Source organism: Heteronotia binoei, chromosome 6 (assembly GCF_032191835.1).
Source record: "Heteronotia binoei isolate CCM8104 ecotype False Entrance Well chromosome 6, APGP_CSIRO_Hbin_v1, whole genome shotgun sequence".
NCBI lineage: Eukaryota > Metazoa > Chordata > Lepidosauria > Squamata > Gekkonidae > Heteronotia > Heteronotia binoei.
The window spans coordinates 33,944,126-33,961,639 of NC_083228.1; the positions used below are offsets into that span (position 1 = coordinate 33,944,126).

General features: G+C 40.5%; 1 protein-coding gene across 3 annotated transcripts in view; it reads left to right on the forward strand.

The window, feature by feature from the left end:
• Nucleotides 1-395: 395 nt before the first annotated feature.
• The window catches only part of PCDH15 (protocadherin related 15), a 475,582-nt gene continuing 458,463 nt past the window's right edge, over nt 396-17,514 (forward strand). For all 3 annotated transcript variants that reach the window (XM_060241241.1, XM_060241242.1, XM_060241243.1), the window contains exon 1: nt 396-514. In XM_060241241.1, coding sequence (XP_060097224.1) covers nt 424-514 — 91 coding nt within the window. In that variant the 5' untranslated portion in view covers nt 396-423. The remainder of the gene's footprint in view (nt 515-17,514) is intronic.

A 17,514-nucleotide genomic window follows, 5' to 3' on the forward strand; every position in this document is an offset into this window, starting at 1 on the left:
ACAGATAGGTAATGGGGTAATGGGGCTGCAAGTTTCTTGTTGGGAACTAATTCCTTAAAATTTCAATGCAACTCTGGGATGAACCTGTTTGCCTGCCTGCCTGGTCTAGTTTGGCCCAGAATCTAACTCTGTTTCATGTCCCCCTGTAGCTTATAGCTTGACCCTATGCCAATTCTGTGTCAGATATATTTCTTGTTTTCTTCTTAAATTTTCACCCTTCTGTCAAGCTGTCATTTATTTTAAAAAGAAAAAAAAATACTTTATGAGAAGACACATGATTGTGAGTTTAAACGAGCAATTAACTGTGTGATGCCAGTATGTTTTGTGTTGGAACTACACACCCTGGCCAAAGATAACATATACATTGTTTCTCTTTCTCTCTCATTCTCTTTCAGATCTGCCTTGACTGAAGCGTGACATAAAATGTTACAGCAGCTTTGTTTCTCAAAATGGTTAGCAATAGGGATTGCAATTTCTGTTGTCTTCATGGATTGTTTGGCCCAGAATGATGATGGTAAGTTTGTTTCTATGCTCTACCTAATTTTGTTAGAAGTCATGTAAGGGGAGGGGGAGGACTATCCAAACTGTTGCGAATGCACATAGTAGTATTCTTACTTTCTAGGACAATCTCTGGCCTAATTTCTTCCTTGCCTAGGATGCTGCACCAAAAGTACAGCCTGACAAATAGCTCTGGGAAGATGCTGGAAATTCTGACTTTTTAGACATATGAGAAGAATCCAGAGAATGACTACAGATCAGTTAACAAAAAATGTAGATCTCATAATACATTAGAACTCCTGTTTGAGGTTGTTATAGGAGCAGTCTGTTGCACCTCATAAATATAGTATATGCCAATGTAGACCAAAAACAGCAACAACAACTTTCACACATAAAATTTGTTCATCTGGGGAGGAATGAACTGAAGATATTCACAATGTCGGTATTGCTTTGTTGGCAAATCTAGATGTAACTTCTTTTTGGTTAGTAAATGTTAGTAAAAGTTTGGGCTATTCTGTAGAATCAGGAATAATGTCTGTATCTGTTTGGCTGGAGGTTTAGTTTCTCTTAAATTCACTGAGGCTTGTCCAGAGGTACAGAGTAGTACAGGGTAGATTCAGAACATATCCTTCTACTGATCACACACAAAAAAATGTCTAATATAACAAGAGAAATTACTATTTGGAACATATTCGTCTACAAATGACAGCATATATATCTATAGTGTTATTTAACTTGTAGTAATTCATTCAATATCTCATGAAGGAATTCTAATCTGAGAAGTCTGTTCACTTGCCCAAAACACAGGTCTGTCTTCTGATTTAAATAAGAAAAGGAAAAAAAACTCTCTAAAGAACACATTTGGCTCACCTATCTGTATCGTGGAATAGATATTGGGTTGGATCCAGTGAACAGCATGAGTGCACAGAATGGATTTCTGCCCAGCAGCCTTAAAAAAGTTACTTCTGATGCCTGGGGAGTTGCTAGGAATGTGGAATATGGCAAAAGCTTCTCCAGTAAGAAAGGATAATCAGCAGATCTCAGCTTGTTCCTGCACCATTTATGGAGAAGCTTATGTAAGAGTGCTTTCTGCTGGCTTGCCCTCAGAAAGCAGCCCACTGCATTGCATCACACTCAGTTGGGACTGCTGACTCTCAACTGCAGCTATTCAGAGGTGCTGGAGGGAAAGGGAGAAGTGATTCTTTATATAGTTCATTTGATCAACATACTGAGATGCACTACTTAGAATAATCATTGTACATGTCTAGATGTGTCCCTTTTTTCTCAGATGCTCTGATAAACGTTATTCTTTGTGGCATTTTCTGTGCTTTTGTTGATCATATAGACAGTGATTCTAGGAATGCTGTTTAAACACCCCCAAATGACCAAGTCAACAGATGCCATCAAGAGGGTTTTGCTCTTGATGGCACTGGTTTATGTATAGTTGCTTTAATGATCGGTGTGGTTTTGTAAAGGTGTACATGTTTTGTAAAGAAGCTGTCATTCACTAGGCTGGAGAATAGATGAAACAATAGGCAAATCACAACTTTGAAAAATTTTGATGTAACACTTCCTGAAACATCAAAGTTTGAATTTGTTGCTTATTATCATAAGTGTTAGAGTAAGCTATTGTACAGGTTGAGTGAATTCTTCAGGGGTTCCAGAGACTTGCTTTCTAATTCCATTGTGAAAGACTGGATCCAGATGGATGCAATTCTAACTGAGCAGATGACAGCAAATTAATAGCAAGAAAGTGTTCAGAATTTCAAATAAGGTGCAATTTAAAGACTGACTGTAGAATAATATGAATTACCATTTTGCTTAGTTTGCAAGCTTGCAGGATACAGAATTCGTAATCTCTACTTAATTACTTGTACTGTGAAATATGGTAGGAAATTTTGAATTTCTGTTTGTGAGAAAAGAAATCCTGATTGCATTAATAGAAATGCCAAGCCAATAGAAGTCAGATGGGATGTATTCCAGATTTTCAGTTCCTTCAACTTGCTTTCAGGACCCGAAAGACACTGGTCTAAGGGCCAAAAAGGGGGGTCTAAAATAGAGGACACAATTTGCTCCGCATATAAAGTCATCCTTAACCGCATATATCAGCTTTTAAGTTCCAGATAAATTGCTGAATGAATGTTTCCTTCCATGCTTATTCCATGATTCAGAACTTCCCTTTTAACTTGGACTTTGCTCTGGGCAAAGCAGTTTTGGGTGCCATTTTTAAATAAGAAATCTCATCTTTCACATCTTGTTGGGTTTGTCCAGGACTATACTAAGGGGCTCATGCATAAACTATTACATGTAGTTATAGGTCAACGATTCTATTCCTAAGAGCCAAGGGCAAGAACTGTAAGCTACCTGTTTGTTCAGGGCCATGTAAACACCAAGCGGTGCTTTAGAAGAAGACATTTTTTTCTTCTTCCATTTTGAATATCTGTTACCAGTGTCTTGACTTCAGTGTTTTATTATTTTTACAGTATCAGTGATATCACAGATACTAATCATGTACATAGCTTGTTTTTGAATGAGACCTGGGTTGTGAAATCTCTGATTAATACTACGTATGCCAGCAGACCCACAAAACCAGCCATACAGATTCATCTCGCCAGCTTTACAGTTTGAGGTGAACTGTTTTTACTGCTTGGTTTCACCTGTTGAGTGGGATAGTTGAAGGTATTGCTATGACATGTGTTCTTCAAGCATACTTGTTCCCAAGCCTGGCATCTCAAGTAGCCATCTGCTAATATGTTTGGCCCAGTAGTTGATATTGTTCATGCTTAAGTTTCTAGGCTAAGAAGAATAGTTTGGTTTTAGGATGCTTATCTTCACTCAGAAGTGCTGTAAATTCTTCAATAGTTCTACATCGGGGGTTTTAACCACTCTTTTTTCTTTATTTCCTCCTCTTGAGCTGTGACTTCAGCATAGAGCATCCTGAAGTCCTTTCTAAAACTGCAGCAAATAAGCAACACCGTGTTCCACTATAGCCATCCTATGTTCCTACTTGTAAAAGTTTTGTAAGCAGCTCCAGTTCTTGTCAAGCTCACTCCCAAAGACAGAGAGAATAATCCTAGCAGAAGACTGTTGAAGTGATACTGTTTGATAGGTTACAACTTGCTGTTTTGATAGGGGGGTTTTTAACTGCTGAAGAATGTGTTTATAATTTTAGCTAGTTGTTTTTATACTATAGATTTTTAAAAATTATATATGTAGAGAACTCTGTTGCCTGTAGCTGTGCACAATTGGGGGGGGGGGGAGTGTATCCAACCTTAAATGATTGCCTGATAGTGAAGAGCCAGTGTGGTATCAACTAAGATTGAATTCATGCACTTCCACAAAATCTTGCTGGGTAACCCTGTACTCATCATATGATCTCAGGGTCAAATGGCACTGTCAGTTTTTTAACAAGCTGATGGAAACAGCACGGTGGGGGAGTTATTTTCCCTTTTTTGCTATAAACAGAATATCCCATGTGGAATAGCAAAAACAGGAATCATGTTTCCCTGCAGGAAAATGGCTCAGGAGGGAACGCAGAAGGCCTTCTTCCCCTGCAGTAGTGTTCTAACTTCTAAGCCCATTTGGGCTCTTTCTTTTTTAAATGCCATTCTCCACAGCTGGTGCTGTGTGACTGTGGACAGCCCAAGTTGGGTCTGGGCCACCCAGGGAACCTGGATCCAGCATTAAAAATCCAAACAAGTAGTTTGTCCCTCAGCCTTACCTACCTTCTAGGGTTGCTATGTAGGGGGGGGGAGGGCGGGAAAGCAAGAAGGGAGAGCAATGTAAGTCATGTTGGGTCCCCATTGTGTATAAATAAATAAATAAATAAAAGAACAGGGACACTACACATGATATTTCCTCTTCCCATGAATTCATAGTATCATTGTTTTTCATCAATAACTTCTGAAAAGTTCCAAAATACTTCAACCAGTTCACATCAAAATGTCATCATTCACAATTATCCGGTCTCAGTTCTTAAGGTATTTAATATTACAGAAGTGATGCTACCTATTGATTAAGCTCTTCAGCAAAAGGTGCTCTAAATACCCCCATTTTTAGAGATGTGGTAGACCGTGAATAGTGACAGGGCCTCTTCTGTAATGTTGCCCTGCCTGTGGAATAAGACAGTGACTAAAGACATGACCTTTTCAGTCGAAACCATTCATATGGAATGTTCTGAAGGTTTAGACTCCAAGTGAAAACTCTGTCCTGCTACCCAAGTGCTGCTTCTTTTTATTCTCAGGTTGATAGCCAAGTGCTAATTTTATTATTTTGCTGTTTTCTTTTTTAAATCATGAGATTGTGTTATCTGCTGCTGTTTCATTTTTCATTTTTTATTTTAATATGCTCATCACTGATAGTTTTAATGACTTTAGGGACCTGGGCAAAAGTCAGAGATGAGAACTCCAGAATCACTGGGTACAGTGGGTGGCAAAACTGGTCATCCCTTTCTGTCTTGTCTTCACCTCTGCACTTGGACTTCTTGTCTGCACCTCTTGCACCACAGCAGTGGTGATAACTTCAGGGCAGTTGGCAATCAGTTCTAAAGTGGTTGGAGGTCTTCAACACCATCCTATTGCACTTCTTTTGTTTACTTATTTAAAGTATTTTTATGGCACCTTTCCACCCAATCATGGCCCAACAAGGTAGCAAGCATAAAAACATTTAAACATGTAAAACATCAAAACTCAATTAAAATGCATAAACAAACATTACTAGAAGTGTGGCCAGAAAACATTACTGGAGGCATGACAGACAAAACAAAAAAAAATTCTTTACCTGCTGGCAAAAGACTCCAGGGCCACCAGGGCCCTTCAGGACCTAATGCAATTCTGCAAGGCCTGCAAGGCAGAGATATTCCACCAGGCTTTTGGTTGAGGCCAGCAAATGTTTCATCATGACTGGAACCCTCCTCTCTTATTCCATCTCTCTCACTTCAGCTTCCACGTCTTCTTGCCCATGAGATGGCAAGATGGTCTGGTGCTGGTTTTAAGTGTAAATTAGGGACACCATCTAGAGACTATTTAGGTATAGGTAATACTGTTTTATTGATTTTAGCAATGTTACCTTAGCCTTTTTTGTACATCACCCAGAGCCCTGTGTATTTGGGGACTGGGCAATTCACAAACATAAACTATAAATTAATAAATATTAGCACCTTGAATTAAGATACTGTGACTCAGTAGTGGAGCACCCACTTGGCATGCAGATGGTCCTAGGTTCAAGCCCCAGCATCTCCAGTTAAAAGGATCAGATGATATGAAAGATACCTGCCTAAAACCCTGGAGAGCCACTGTCAGCCTGAGTATGCAGTACTGACCTTTATGGACCGACAGTCTAATTCAGTATAAGGCCACTTCATGGGTGAGCCCAGAAGCAAATTGGAAACCAGTGAAAGTGGAACAAGACTGGAGTGATATGGTCCCTATGAATCTATCCAATCAACACCCTGGCTGCAACATTCTGTACCAGCTGTAGCTTTCAGACAGTCTTCAAGAGCACCAACAGAATCCCAGTCTTGTCTCCCACTGAAACAGCTGACAGTCAGCTGTAGGAAGGATAGGGCCCTACTTCAGGTGCCCTAATGCTGATTATCTATCACTGATTACCTATCACTGCCTGACTAGTGCCCTTCACCATTTGTGCCTGCTGCAGTGGGAAAAAAACTGGTGACAGCTCAGTTTTCAGCCCGCCCTCACATTACAGTGGCCATTGCAGGTGTCCTGGTTGATGCCTGAGTAGTTTTTGTTTTACCAAGGTGTTCTTTTGCATTGTGTTGGGAATGCTGTGGGGGAGAAAACAGTGCTATGATTTCCACTCAAGCAAGGTGTTGAAATGAGCAATTGCAGATTCCTAGACAGACTTCTAACAGTTGCTGAATTATATGCATTATGCCAGGTAAGAGCAAAGTGGATCAGGGAGCTTGCCTGGTTTCTTCTTTCTGCAACAACCTGTGCCTCTGTTCCCCCTACCTGTGGCAGCCCTGGGTGTAACCTTACATACGCAAATCCACCTCAGACCCAAGAAGGGATATTTTGATGACAACAGGTATGGGTGTCTGATAAACCCAGCTTGAGTCTGAGCTGGTAAGGCAAGGTAGAAATAAATACATTTTAAAAAATAAAAAGGACAGATCATGTATGAAAAGGAATTGAACACAGTGTTCCCTCATTATGTGCTCAAATCCACCTTGGATTGCAGGAAGGGTGCGTATAAAGTAGCAGACAGTAAGGATTGTATCTAAGCCTGGAGAATGCAAGCTGTGTTTACTAGCATAATGTGTCCTGAAAGACGTGTGAGTCATATGTTATCTTTTATATGATAACTAATTGTTCCTGGCAATGTGTGAACAGCTTCCCTTTTTTCAGCCTGTGGGTGGGCTGACATCTGGGCAAGAGAAGAAATTTCATTTTGAGTTGTCTGTCCAGGGGACCATGAAAACAACTAATTATCACGGTGATGTTCTCTCTCTCTCTCTGCCTCTCTCTCTCTTGTGCAGGCCCTATCCAGCATAAGAGAAGGCTTCTTCAAATCTTTTTTTTTTCTCAGATCCACAACAATTTAAATTTTTTTGGTGTATCCAGATTTTGTTTCCAGGGCATTGTTCTGAAAACCTGAAGGCCAACCAGTTAAATGAGTTTCTCAGGAATGAAGCTGACATGCATCTATGTTAATATACCATTGGTATGGATCTTCAGGTGCAGAACTGAAAGTCTATGTTAGCGGAAAGTAATTTTGAAAGCTGCCTGAAGACAAAACAGCAGCAGGTTTTTTAATTGGCAGCTTGCACTCTGATCTGGATCATTGTGATGTGAGACATTAAATCTTTTCAGGTATTGCAGATAAAGGCCGTGAGGGATGGACTGTGAACATGCACATATTTGTACTGTCATCAGAGTTCATCTACCATTTTCTTGTGCAGCCTCACATTGGGACTGTGCTTGTGCAGGCTGGCCATGGAACATTTTCTCTCTAGCTCAAAAACTCCAAAGAGCGGCACCCCATCCTTTTTAAGAGCCAACACATGTGCAGGATTCCCACCTAACATGTCACATGCTTTGTTGGCAGGCACCCCCTTTCCTTAGTTCATTTTCACTGCTGCAAGGATAGGAAGTTTTCTAGTGTACTCTGTTGATTTTCTTCATCATCATTATGGATGAAAGAAGACTTCATTTAGTACATCAATGACGAATTTTTAGTCCTTCATGAGTCTGTTTTGCAGGATGCAAGCCCCATCATCCAGGCTCTTCTTGTTTGTTGTGCTTGTGGTCCCTCATCATTGCATCCAAGGCCCATAGAGTTGCTATGCAGAGTGGATTAAGAGTCATGCAGAGTCATATTTGCTCTTCAAGATAGAGTAAATCCAATTTTCAACTCAGGATCGCTTTAGAATTTTAAACATTACTAATTTAGGAGTAGATTCAAATGTTCAGTGAAAACACGTGGTATTTATAATATATAAAAGTCTTATGTGCTGGCACTTTCCGACTCTCCCATTGACCGTTGTGTGTACCACATCAGCCATTGGCCTGTGAGCTGCCGGTTAAGAGAACTTGTGTGCCATTAGCGGGTCTGCTCTTTTCCATCGCCCACCGGGACAGATGAGGATTGGCCACTGGGGAAACTGCTATGCAGTAGCTGTTGCTAGGCAACCAATTTTGCTTCTGTTAATAAAAAGCAACCAACCTTGGTTTTCCTAGGTAGAGGCTGCAGGGAGGGGGGAGGAGATGGAAAACTGCAGTCAGATCAGTTCCCCTACAGAAAATGACCACCTTGGGTGGGTAGGAAGACATCAAAGTTGGGTGAGTGGGTGGTAAGACAGCAAGGGTGGGAGGCATTCACCCAAAGCCTCTTTCTAGAGCCCGTTGTATTTTCCATCACAATGGACCTTATTTCTAGTACTTAATTATAACTTTCCTGAATGAAAAGCTAGTCTATCAGAGAACAGAATAAAGTTTGAGTCCAGTGGCACCTTTAAAACTAAGAAAGTTTTATTCTGGATATATATGCCACCAGGCATATGATTGAGGTAGTGAAGTTTTCATTTAATCTGGCCTCCCTCAGCCCCCCTCCTTTGCCGTTTATTAATTGTACCAGCTTCACAAACACACAGGAGGCACAACCTCACTGGTAAAAACTGCTATTAGTGCCTGTCACCATCTTATTTTATTTTTGACTATTTTTACTAATTGTTTTTTTTTTAACAGTGACAAACAAGTCTATTGCTGATTCCCACAAACATCACAAGATTGGGGTGAGAAAGTCCCAGTTGAGTTGCCATTTACAAGGTGTATAAATGAGAAAGGCTTCTAGGTGGTTGTTAACCCCTGTGATGTGAATGGTGACCTTGTTGCAGATTGCTCATTTCCAAATAAGTGAGTAAGAGGAAATACTGCAGTATTTGTTTATGTAGCCTGTGTTTGTGCAGTTGCCCATGGCTATTTGGATATGTTTTCCTGGCCAGAGCTTCTTTTTTTTTGTAGAAAAAGCCCAGCAGGAACTCATTTGCATATTAGGCTGCACCCCCTGCTGCCAAGCCAGCCGGAACTGCATTTCTGTGCATTCCTGCTCAAAATAAGCCCTGACAAATAATTATGCAATGCTAACAGTACACTGCTTTAAGTTCTAGCACACTGATTCAGAACCATTCGTCTCAGATGGCTCAAGTCCCACTGAATCGCATTTGTCCAATGTGGGTGCCCCAGCCCAAGGAGGAGGTGTCTGAAATGGGGGAGTTGGATGACAGGGGAGAGTAGATTGGTAGTGAGGCAAATTCTATTTCATATCCCTTTTTCATTAACTGATTGCTCATTGATTTTGTGAAATGTCTTGCCAAGTGTGGTGGTAAAGATGGTGGTTCTCTGTTGGTTGCTATAACAAGCATGGGCTGTAATTGTGAAAAGTCCTGTTTAATAGTTTGATAGGCTTTGGGTGACTGTGGTCTAGCTTTGCCCCTTGGAGTGGGGAACTTTCTCCTTTGTCAGGTGGGTTGTTGGCTGATAGGTATAAACAGTGGTCTACTTTGGTACAAAGGGTGACGCATGAGCTGGCCTCTTCCTCTCTAGAAGTAGAGTAATAAGGCCTGTAATAGGACATAGGCCTAATAATACAGAACACCCCCTAAAGTCTTAGCAGTAAAGGTTTTTTATTTTTGCATCTTGTTAAGGATTTCATCATTGTTGGTATTGAAAATGTCTGTGTCTTCAAAGGGTAGATATCTGATCATAGCATGAATTCTAGAGTAAGTGTCATGGATCTGAGCCAGGAGTGTCTGTGGACTGTGATTGCTGTGATGAGATTGCAAGCTGCACAGTTAGTCGAAAGCTTGGATGCAGAAATCTGCCACTTGGACAGCTTCAATGCTTCTAAGGCTAGGAGTTTTGCCAATTTGTGTTTGTCATCAGGCAGTATTTTCAAGTAGGGAGCCATGTCATCCCAAAGAAAAAGATGGTAATGGACCATGATGGATTGGTAGTTGATGATCTTGAAACTAAGAGCAGCATAGGCATAGATTTTTCTGCCTATCCTGTCTAATTTGTGCCCTTCTTTATCAGTAAGGGTGAAAGTTAAGTGCCCTTATTTTTTCCTTGAATGTGACCTGCTACCAGAGAGTTAGCTGTGGGGTGTTGAGGGACATCTGAATCATCTGTCAAATAGAGTCCTGCTTCTGCTCAGTTGGAACCAAAGTGACATACGGATTTCAGTCCTGGTTATGCTGCCATGCTGGAGGTCTCAGCACGATGATTGGAATAGTGTCAAATACAAATCAGTTGGAACCAGTTGGGGTAGTGCCTCTGAACAGTAAGATTAGGGAGGTTGACAACAAGAAGTAGGAGGTTCCAAGTCCTGTACTTCTCCTTTTGAGGCAGAACAGGATGAGAGCAGTGAGCAATGCAATGGAGAATGAATTCTTGGAACAGGTGCTGATTTGAATGGGGCTCGGTTCTTATGATGATGGTGGGAAGGGGTGGATGATGACTTGGGAGGCTTCTCCCAGGTCTTATGCTTGTTTGGCGCCTTCTTCATTGGTGGTTCCAAGGAGGAACAGAGATTGTGGTCTTCCTTGTATTTTTTTTTGTTTGGGGATGGAGTATTGTTTTATCGTTTGTTGTGAGCCGCCCTGAGCCATTTTATGGGAAGGGCGGGATATAAGTCATAGAATAAATAAATAAATAAATAAATAAATAAATAAATAACTGGATTGGTCTTGAAACCATTGAAGCCAAGCCAGCTCAGATCCAACTGTTAGTGATGAAAGGTAGCAGATTTTTTATTTCTCTCAAGCAGTACCAGATAGGGCTCCTTTCACCCCCGCCCCACAGAGTGCTGCTTTTTAAAGCAGGAAGCCCTGTCATCCTTTGTATTGGGAGTGAATTAGCAGCAAGCACAACAGTGTGTTACATTGTGCTGTTTGCTGAGGTGTAAAAAGCACTAGTCATGGTCATCTGAGTGGGGGATTTTTGATCAATAGGACCTGCACATATTATAGAGTGCTTTTTGTGCCATTTGAGGGCAAATGGTTTCTGCAGGATAGAGATTAAGGTAGAATTGTTGGCAATCAATTGATGATAATTTGATGGATGGAGCATCTTGTTTTCGAGCCTCTCTCAACAGCAGGAAAGGAGAGAACTGAGGGAAGAACACTCCACCCTCTCTTTATCATGCTGGAAAGGTGGGAAACTGCATGGGGGAGGGCAATAGAGTGCTTCTAAGCAGTTTTTAAAAATTGCTCAACAGCAGACCTGTGCATCCCCAATACCCATGTGAGACTGCACAGCTGCCACAACAATGAACCAACAAACCATTAAAAGAGTACAAAAGTTCCTCAATGTCCCATAAGGAATATGAAGGTTGTGCTGTGTTCTGCTGGGAGTGCAGGGGGGGGCAGTAAGCCATGCACCCTGTGTTGGGCTGCTGGAGCCTGTCAACTAGAGTTCTGGAGTTCTATGGGTGGGGTTTTGTGAGCAGAAGGACCTCAGTAAGGTATAATGCCTTAGAACCCACCTTCCAAAAGCACCCCATTTTCTCCAGGGCAGCTGATCTCTGTTATTTGGAGGTCAGTTGTAATTCCATGAGATCTTCAGGCTCCACCCAGAAGTTGGAAAGTCTACTGTAAACTGCACAACCATGCATATCTCATGATGCTAGGAACTCCCTGCTGGAAATAGGAAGATAATCCCATTTTCTTATGATAACAGATGGGTCAGAAATTGATGGCAGTGTATATGAAGAGTTAGCAGAGGCCTAGAGGGCTTTTTGATTTGCAATTTGTATTTCTTTTTAAAAGAAGGCCTGAGTTTAAATCTTGAGAGTAATTTACTTAGGACTTGTTCATGTGCTTATAATCAAGTCCCACGTCATTTTCATACACAGTATAACTGATAATCTCTGGTACTGTTTGTTTGTATAAATGTTGCTGATGCCAGATAGAAAGTGGAAGAGACATGTGATGCAGTGCACACTGTAGCCAGCACAGCTTTACAGAGAGAAGCAAGAAAACAGTGATTTTAGCATGTGTGATTTTTGTAAGAGCTTTGAATGACCCCAAAGAATGCTGTTATTATGACTGTCCTCATTATTGCTCTGTAGTCGCCATGTAGGCTAAAGATGATAAAAATGCATGTACTTCCTCAGCTTCCTGCCATATTTCTACTTATTAGAGATTTCGCCTCATTAGTTTTAAGAATGCAGGCAACCTTGTCCATAATGCAAGTCAGTGGTTTTGGTGTATATTAAATATACATGTTTAATTTAATTTAATTTAATGAGATTTCTAACTATATTTGATGTATTAAATATTACTGATTTTGTCTCTCTGTGTGTGGATTTGATAAGTTTTGCCTGGAATGTGTTTTATTCTGAAGTCTTCCTAGGTTGATAGAATCTAAACGTTTTAGATGGGGATTTTTATCAAACCGGCAGTGTTGGTAGACTAAAGTGGCGGCATTTTGCATTTGACCAAGCTCTGTGTTCTTTGACAATCAAAACTTGCTTCCAAACACTTACCTTCACAGCTGGCCTAATAAAATCTCTCATCTGAAATATTTTGGATCCCATCTGCCTTTTCATTGGGATTTCTGGACAGCCTCTTTTGTAAACTGTTCTCTCTGTACTGACAGAGAGATTAAACAAATGGTCAGATCTGCTGCTCAGATGATTATTTGCACAACATTTTTATGAATAAGTGAAGGCACTAGAGAGATCGAGGGAGAAACATGAAATTATGCATTTGCTAGCGGCATCAAGTTCGGGTGAGCTCCATATGAACCAGCAGATGGCCAAAGTTTTTATATCTGCCATATCCTATTGCCTTATGTTAGTTTTGTTTAATCACTGGTATTTAGGACCAGTATTGAAGCCACAGGAAAGCCTGGTGTGGAAGTGGAATAGTAATGCTATTTTGCTTGCTATCTCTCATTTGCAAGGTAATATTTTCCGCAAACCAGTATTACAATAAGCAAGTGCATTAGTCTTTGTATTAGTGAAATAAAACAAACAAACAAAATGCAGCCCCTTTAACTGATGCTAAAAACAGCCTAAGTGTCAGAGCCATCCAAACTGGAAAATACCAAATTATACATATTTGCTAGAGACAAATCTGCTAGTTATAGTAAAAGTGCAATTCAAAACATGTATAATCAATGGGAAGACAATGTTAAAGTAATATCTTTAAAGTCATAACTTCCCCCCCCCCCTTTAAATGCATGATCATCCAAAATGGATTGGTGAGTGTTCTAAGACATGTGTAGGTTATTCCTGATGCTTGAATGGGCTTTGGGCTTCTCAAACATTTGTCTTCCCTTTCATAGTATGGCGTTTTATTTTGCAAACTTTTCCCCCAAAGCAGTCTATTACAGGGGTGGCCAACGGTAGCTCTCCAGATGTTTTGCCTACAACATCAGCCCCAGCCATTGGCCATGCTGGCTGGGGCTGATGGGAGTTGTAGGCAAAAACATCTGGAGAGCTACCATTGGCCACCCCTGGTCTATTACATGGCATTGGAGCAATAGCATACTTCTCACTGGAACAGATTAGCAACTGCCCACTGGTGTCTGTATCCCAGACCTGCAGTGGCTCTTCCCCACTGAGGGTTTTGTGGCCAGCCCTGACTGCCTGCATGAGTAGAGGTGAGACATACAGCTGCTGGTAGATTTGGGGAGTTTTGTTCAGGCAGCTCCTAATCAAACAAAAGGCTGAGTGATTCACATACTGGGTGGATTGATTTCTTAAATAAATGTTAGTTTGGTGAAGGAATGTCTATCAGCATATATAGACCTTCATAAACTTCTCATCAATTTTTATTTGTTGATACTTCCAAGGTTTCAAGGCCAAGCTGAAATGAGCTGTGCTCAAGATAAATATATAACTCTACAAGTATAAATATTGAAGTGTTTAATGCCTTTATTAAAATCTACCATTTTTTTTAATCTTCAGATTAAATAGTTTAAACCAATGTTTGTGTATGAGTGGCTAGCTTACAACATCATATGAACAAGTGATTTATAGAACAGATGTAGCCATATATTCCTTACTACTTAATAGTTTTAAATTTATTTCAGTAGGAGGTATTAGTCAGAATGGGTTATTTTATGTTCTCTAATACCTTTGTTGAATGATTAAGACTTTGTTTACATATCCATTTATCGCTGAATGACCACTGTCCACAATCTGTGTGTGTTTTTAAGGAAGTCATTGAAAGTATAGTGACTGCTGTTTGCTGAATCTGGCTTGCCTTCCATTAGGGCCCATGCCCATGCTGCCTGAATAAATTACTGGGGAAAGTTGAGGAATTTTCCTTCTAGTCATCTTTCTAAGCCAGGGATGTTGAACTCATTTGTTATGAGGGCCGGATCTGACATAAATGAAATGTTGTCGGGCCAGGCCATGTGTGTCATAAAATGTATGGTGATTCCCCAGCAGCCTTGTCTCGATCGTGCATTCCTTTTTCCTACAGTGCTTCTGCCCAATTTTGCACACATTGCCACAGAACTGTGACTTGCCCTGCCCAGCTGTTGTGAGGATAGAATGGTAGAGGGGAGAACGTTGTAAGATGCTTTTTGTTCCTACTGCAGAGAAAAATGAGATAGAAATGGAGTAAATAACCTGTGAATAGTACATAGACTGTGTGTAATATTCACTCTTTGGTTTCTTCTGTTCCACATCTCTGAGATTTCCTTGTACCAGTGGTTTTTTTCAATCCAGTGTTCACTTTGTCCCACTTTTTAGCCATGCTATTAAACAACTTCTTTTTCTTCTCCTATAGAGTTCAGGACCTCCTGTGTGAAGGTTTCCTGATGTGAAGCCCTTAGTCTGACTTAGTTCAGTTCCTTTAGCCTTTCCCACTCTCTCAAGCCTGATTCTCCCTATCTTCTGGTTCTTCTTTCTCATTCAATTTCTTACCCTGTATCACTCTTTCAACTTCTGTATTTCTGGGCTCCCTGCTCTTAGGACATATTTGCAGTTCCATTTACTTTTCAGTAGCTAACACTGATACACCAGCTGTGCCCAGTACAGGAAAGGTGAAACCTGGCTGCCACCATTATTCACTGTGTCATTTGTACATGAATTCTAGCTGAGCATCTTCCACATGGAATACCCCTTTAAAATTCTTTTGTTGGAGTCAATGATATTCTACCACCAGTTTCTCTGGGTTTCAGTTTTTAATATCTGATTTGTGTTGACTAGTTGCATAGATGCCCAGTTTGGTCAGTGTAAGTGGTAGAAGAGCAATATCAGGACATTGAACATATTGAACATATGAAGCTGCCTTATACTGAATCAGACCCTTGGTCCATCAAAGTCAGTATTGTCTTCTCAGACTGGCAGCGGCTCTCCAGGGTCTCAAGCTGAGGTTTTTCACACCTATTTGCCTGGACCCTTTTTTGGAGATGCCAGGGATTGAACCTGGGATCTTCTGCTTACCAAGCAGATGCTCTACCACTGAACCACCGTCCCTCCCCTTGATATTGTATATTACACTAGAGAATGTACAAGTGAATGATTTCTTGACAGTAAGGCTGGTGCTTGTTGGATTTTACTATAGTGACTTTGGAGAAAATATATAGTAGGAATTGTTGCAGTGTCTAGTTTCTGTGTTTGTTTATCTAATGTGGGGAGTATTTTTGCTGCCAAGTATTGGGGGGTGGGTCATGCCTATGGTCCCCACTTCCATACTCCATGCATTCAGAGCCCCTTTTAAGATCTGAGCAGACAACCTGCATGGAGGTTAGGAATAGGGACAGACAGAATGATTCCATTCGATCACTGGATAGTCCTTGATTCTAAGTACGTAAATGGGGATTGTATTGCTACTCTGTGTAGAATCTGATGTTCATTTTATTTTCCCCATTACAGTAAAATATTTGTACATAATAGAAATATTTGATATAACCAATTGTGTAAAGTATACCATGGAACAGAGTAAATCTCCCCCCCCCCCCTTTATTCCTCTCTGTAAAGGAGGAGAAAAATGTACTTGTATAGCTTATTCCTTAGATATGTCACACACTCGGATTTCAACCCAGAAGAACGCATACAATTCATCTCTGCTTATTCCATTGAACTGGCAAATCAAATAAGTCATGCTCTGTTTAGAGATTTGAACGGGGGGAGGGGGGAGAAAAAAATGGATTTAAAACAATGGGATTTTTTTGTTCTTACAGAGAGAGAGGCCTTTTTCTGTCATTTCAATGGGGTGATAATGTGGGAAAACCTGAAAAAGCTCATATGAAATAGTTGTTTAGAATGAGTGAAATGCTTTTAAAGACACGGTAGGTATGCTGTACACATAGACAGATCTTAAATCCAAGGTGGATTTCTGTACCTAGAAGGATACCTGATCCCCAAGAGCAGGCCTTCCATTTCTTTTCAGCTGCTTCTTAACTTATGTTGTCCTTTTGACCAGACTTGTGGGTGACCTTGTAGTTGACCTTTTCGCCTCTGCCTCAAACCACAGCCACACATATAGCGGTAGACTGGATAACAAGTAGCTTATTGATCTACTTTGCTGGAAGGAGGGGAGAAAGATCAAGAGGAGGTAGGGTAGAAAAATGCACCAAAACTTCAGCTCTGAAAGTTCCATTTGGAACTGAGCTCTCTCTAACTAGATAACAAAAATTAAAGTACATGTGCTAAAACAGCATAAGATGAAACTTGCAGGTCCCCCCCGCAGTATTGAGTCTAATTGCTTATAGAAAACTGAGCCATGTATAACTTCTAAATTCTAGAAATATGTCAAATGTTGCAATTTTATGTTATAAACAGTGCATTATATGTTGTTAAAGCAGTAAAATGAGCATAGATGTGATAGGACAATAGGTACTACAAAAATTTTGATTCTTCTAAGATTTTTTATTTTTTCCGGGGGGCGGGGGGAGGGCAGTGTTTGTTTCCTCCAGTGTCTTAAAATGTTTTGGAATTTTTAAACATTTCTAGCTCTGTTACAATGTGAGTTACCCACATCCCAGTCTATTTAAACTCTATCAGAACACTTTCAGATTTATGGATATTTTCACTTTTAAGAAATCTTACTTATTCTAGAATTAGGCAGTAGGTAAATTTGAAGACTGGCAGTGAAATCCTAAAAAGGTCTACTCATAATCCAGCTGAAGTTTCCTCCATGGGGCTTACTCCCAGGAATGTGTGTTTAGGATTGCAGTGCGAATGTGGTGTTGAGTATTTGAAAAAAGTACAGAAAGATGTCTTGTAATGAGGCTGCCCATTGGACTATCAAGGCTAGTATTGTCTACTCTGACTGACAGTGGCTGTCTGGGGGCTCAAATACAAGTCTTCCACCTTATCTGTTACATGTGCCTTTTTAGCAGAGATGTCAAATTGTAAACCCGGCACTTTTGGCCTACACTCAGATGTTTTATTACTAAGCCATGTCTCTACTCCGATCTAAGTATCCTTGGAGCAGGATTGAACCAGCAACTTAAGGATTTTTTTATTTTGAAGCAGTACCCTTGTAGTTCTCTGCTCTACCCAGTAAACTACCAAAGAAACAGTAAGCAGTGG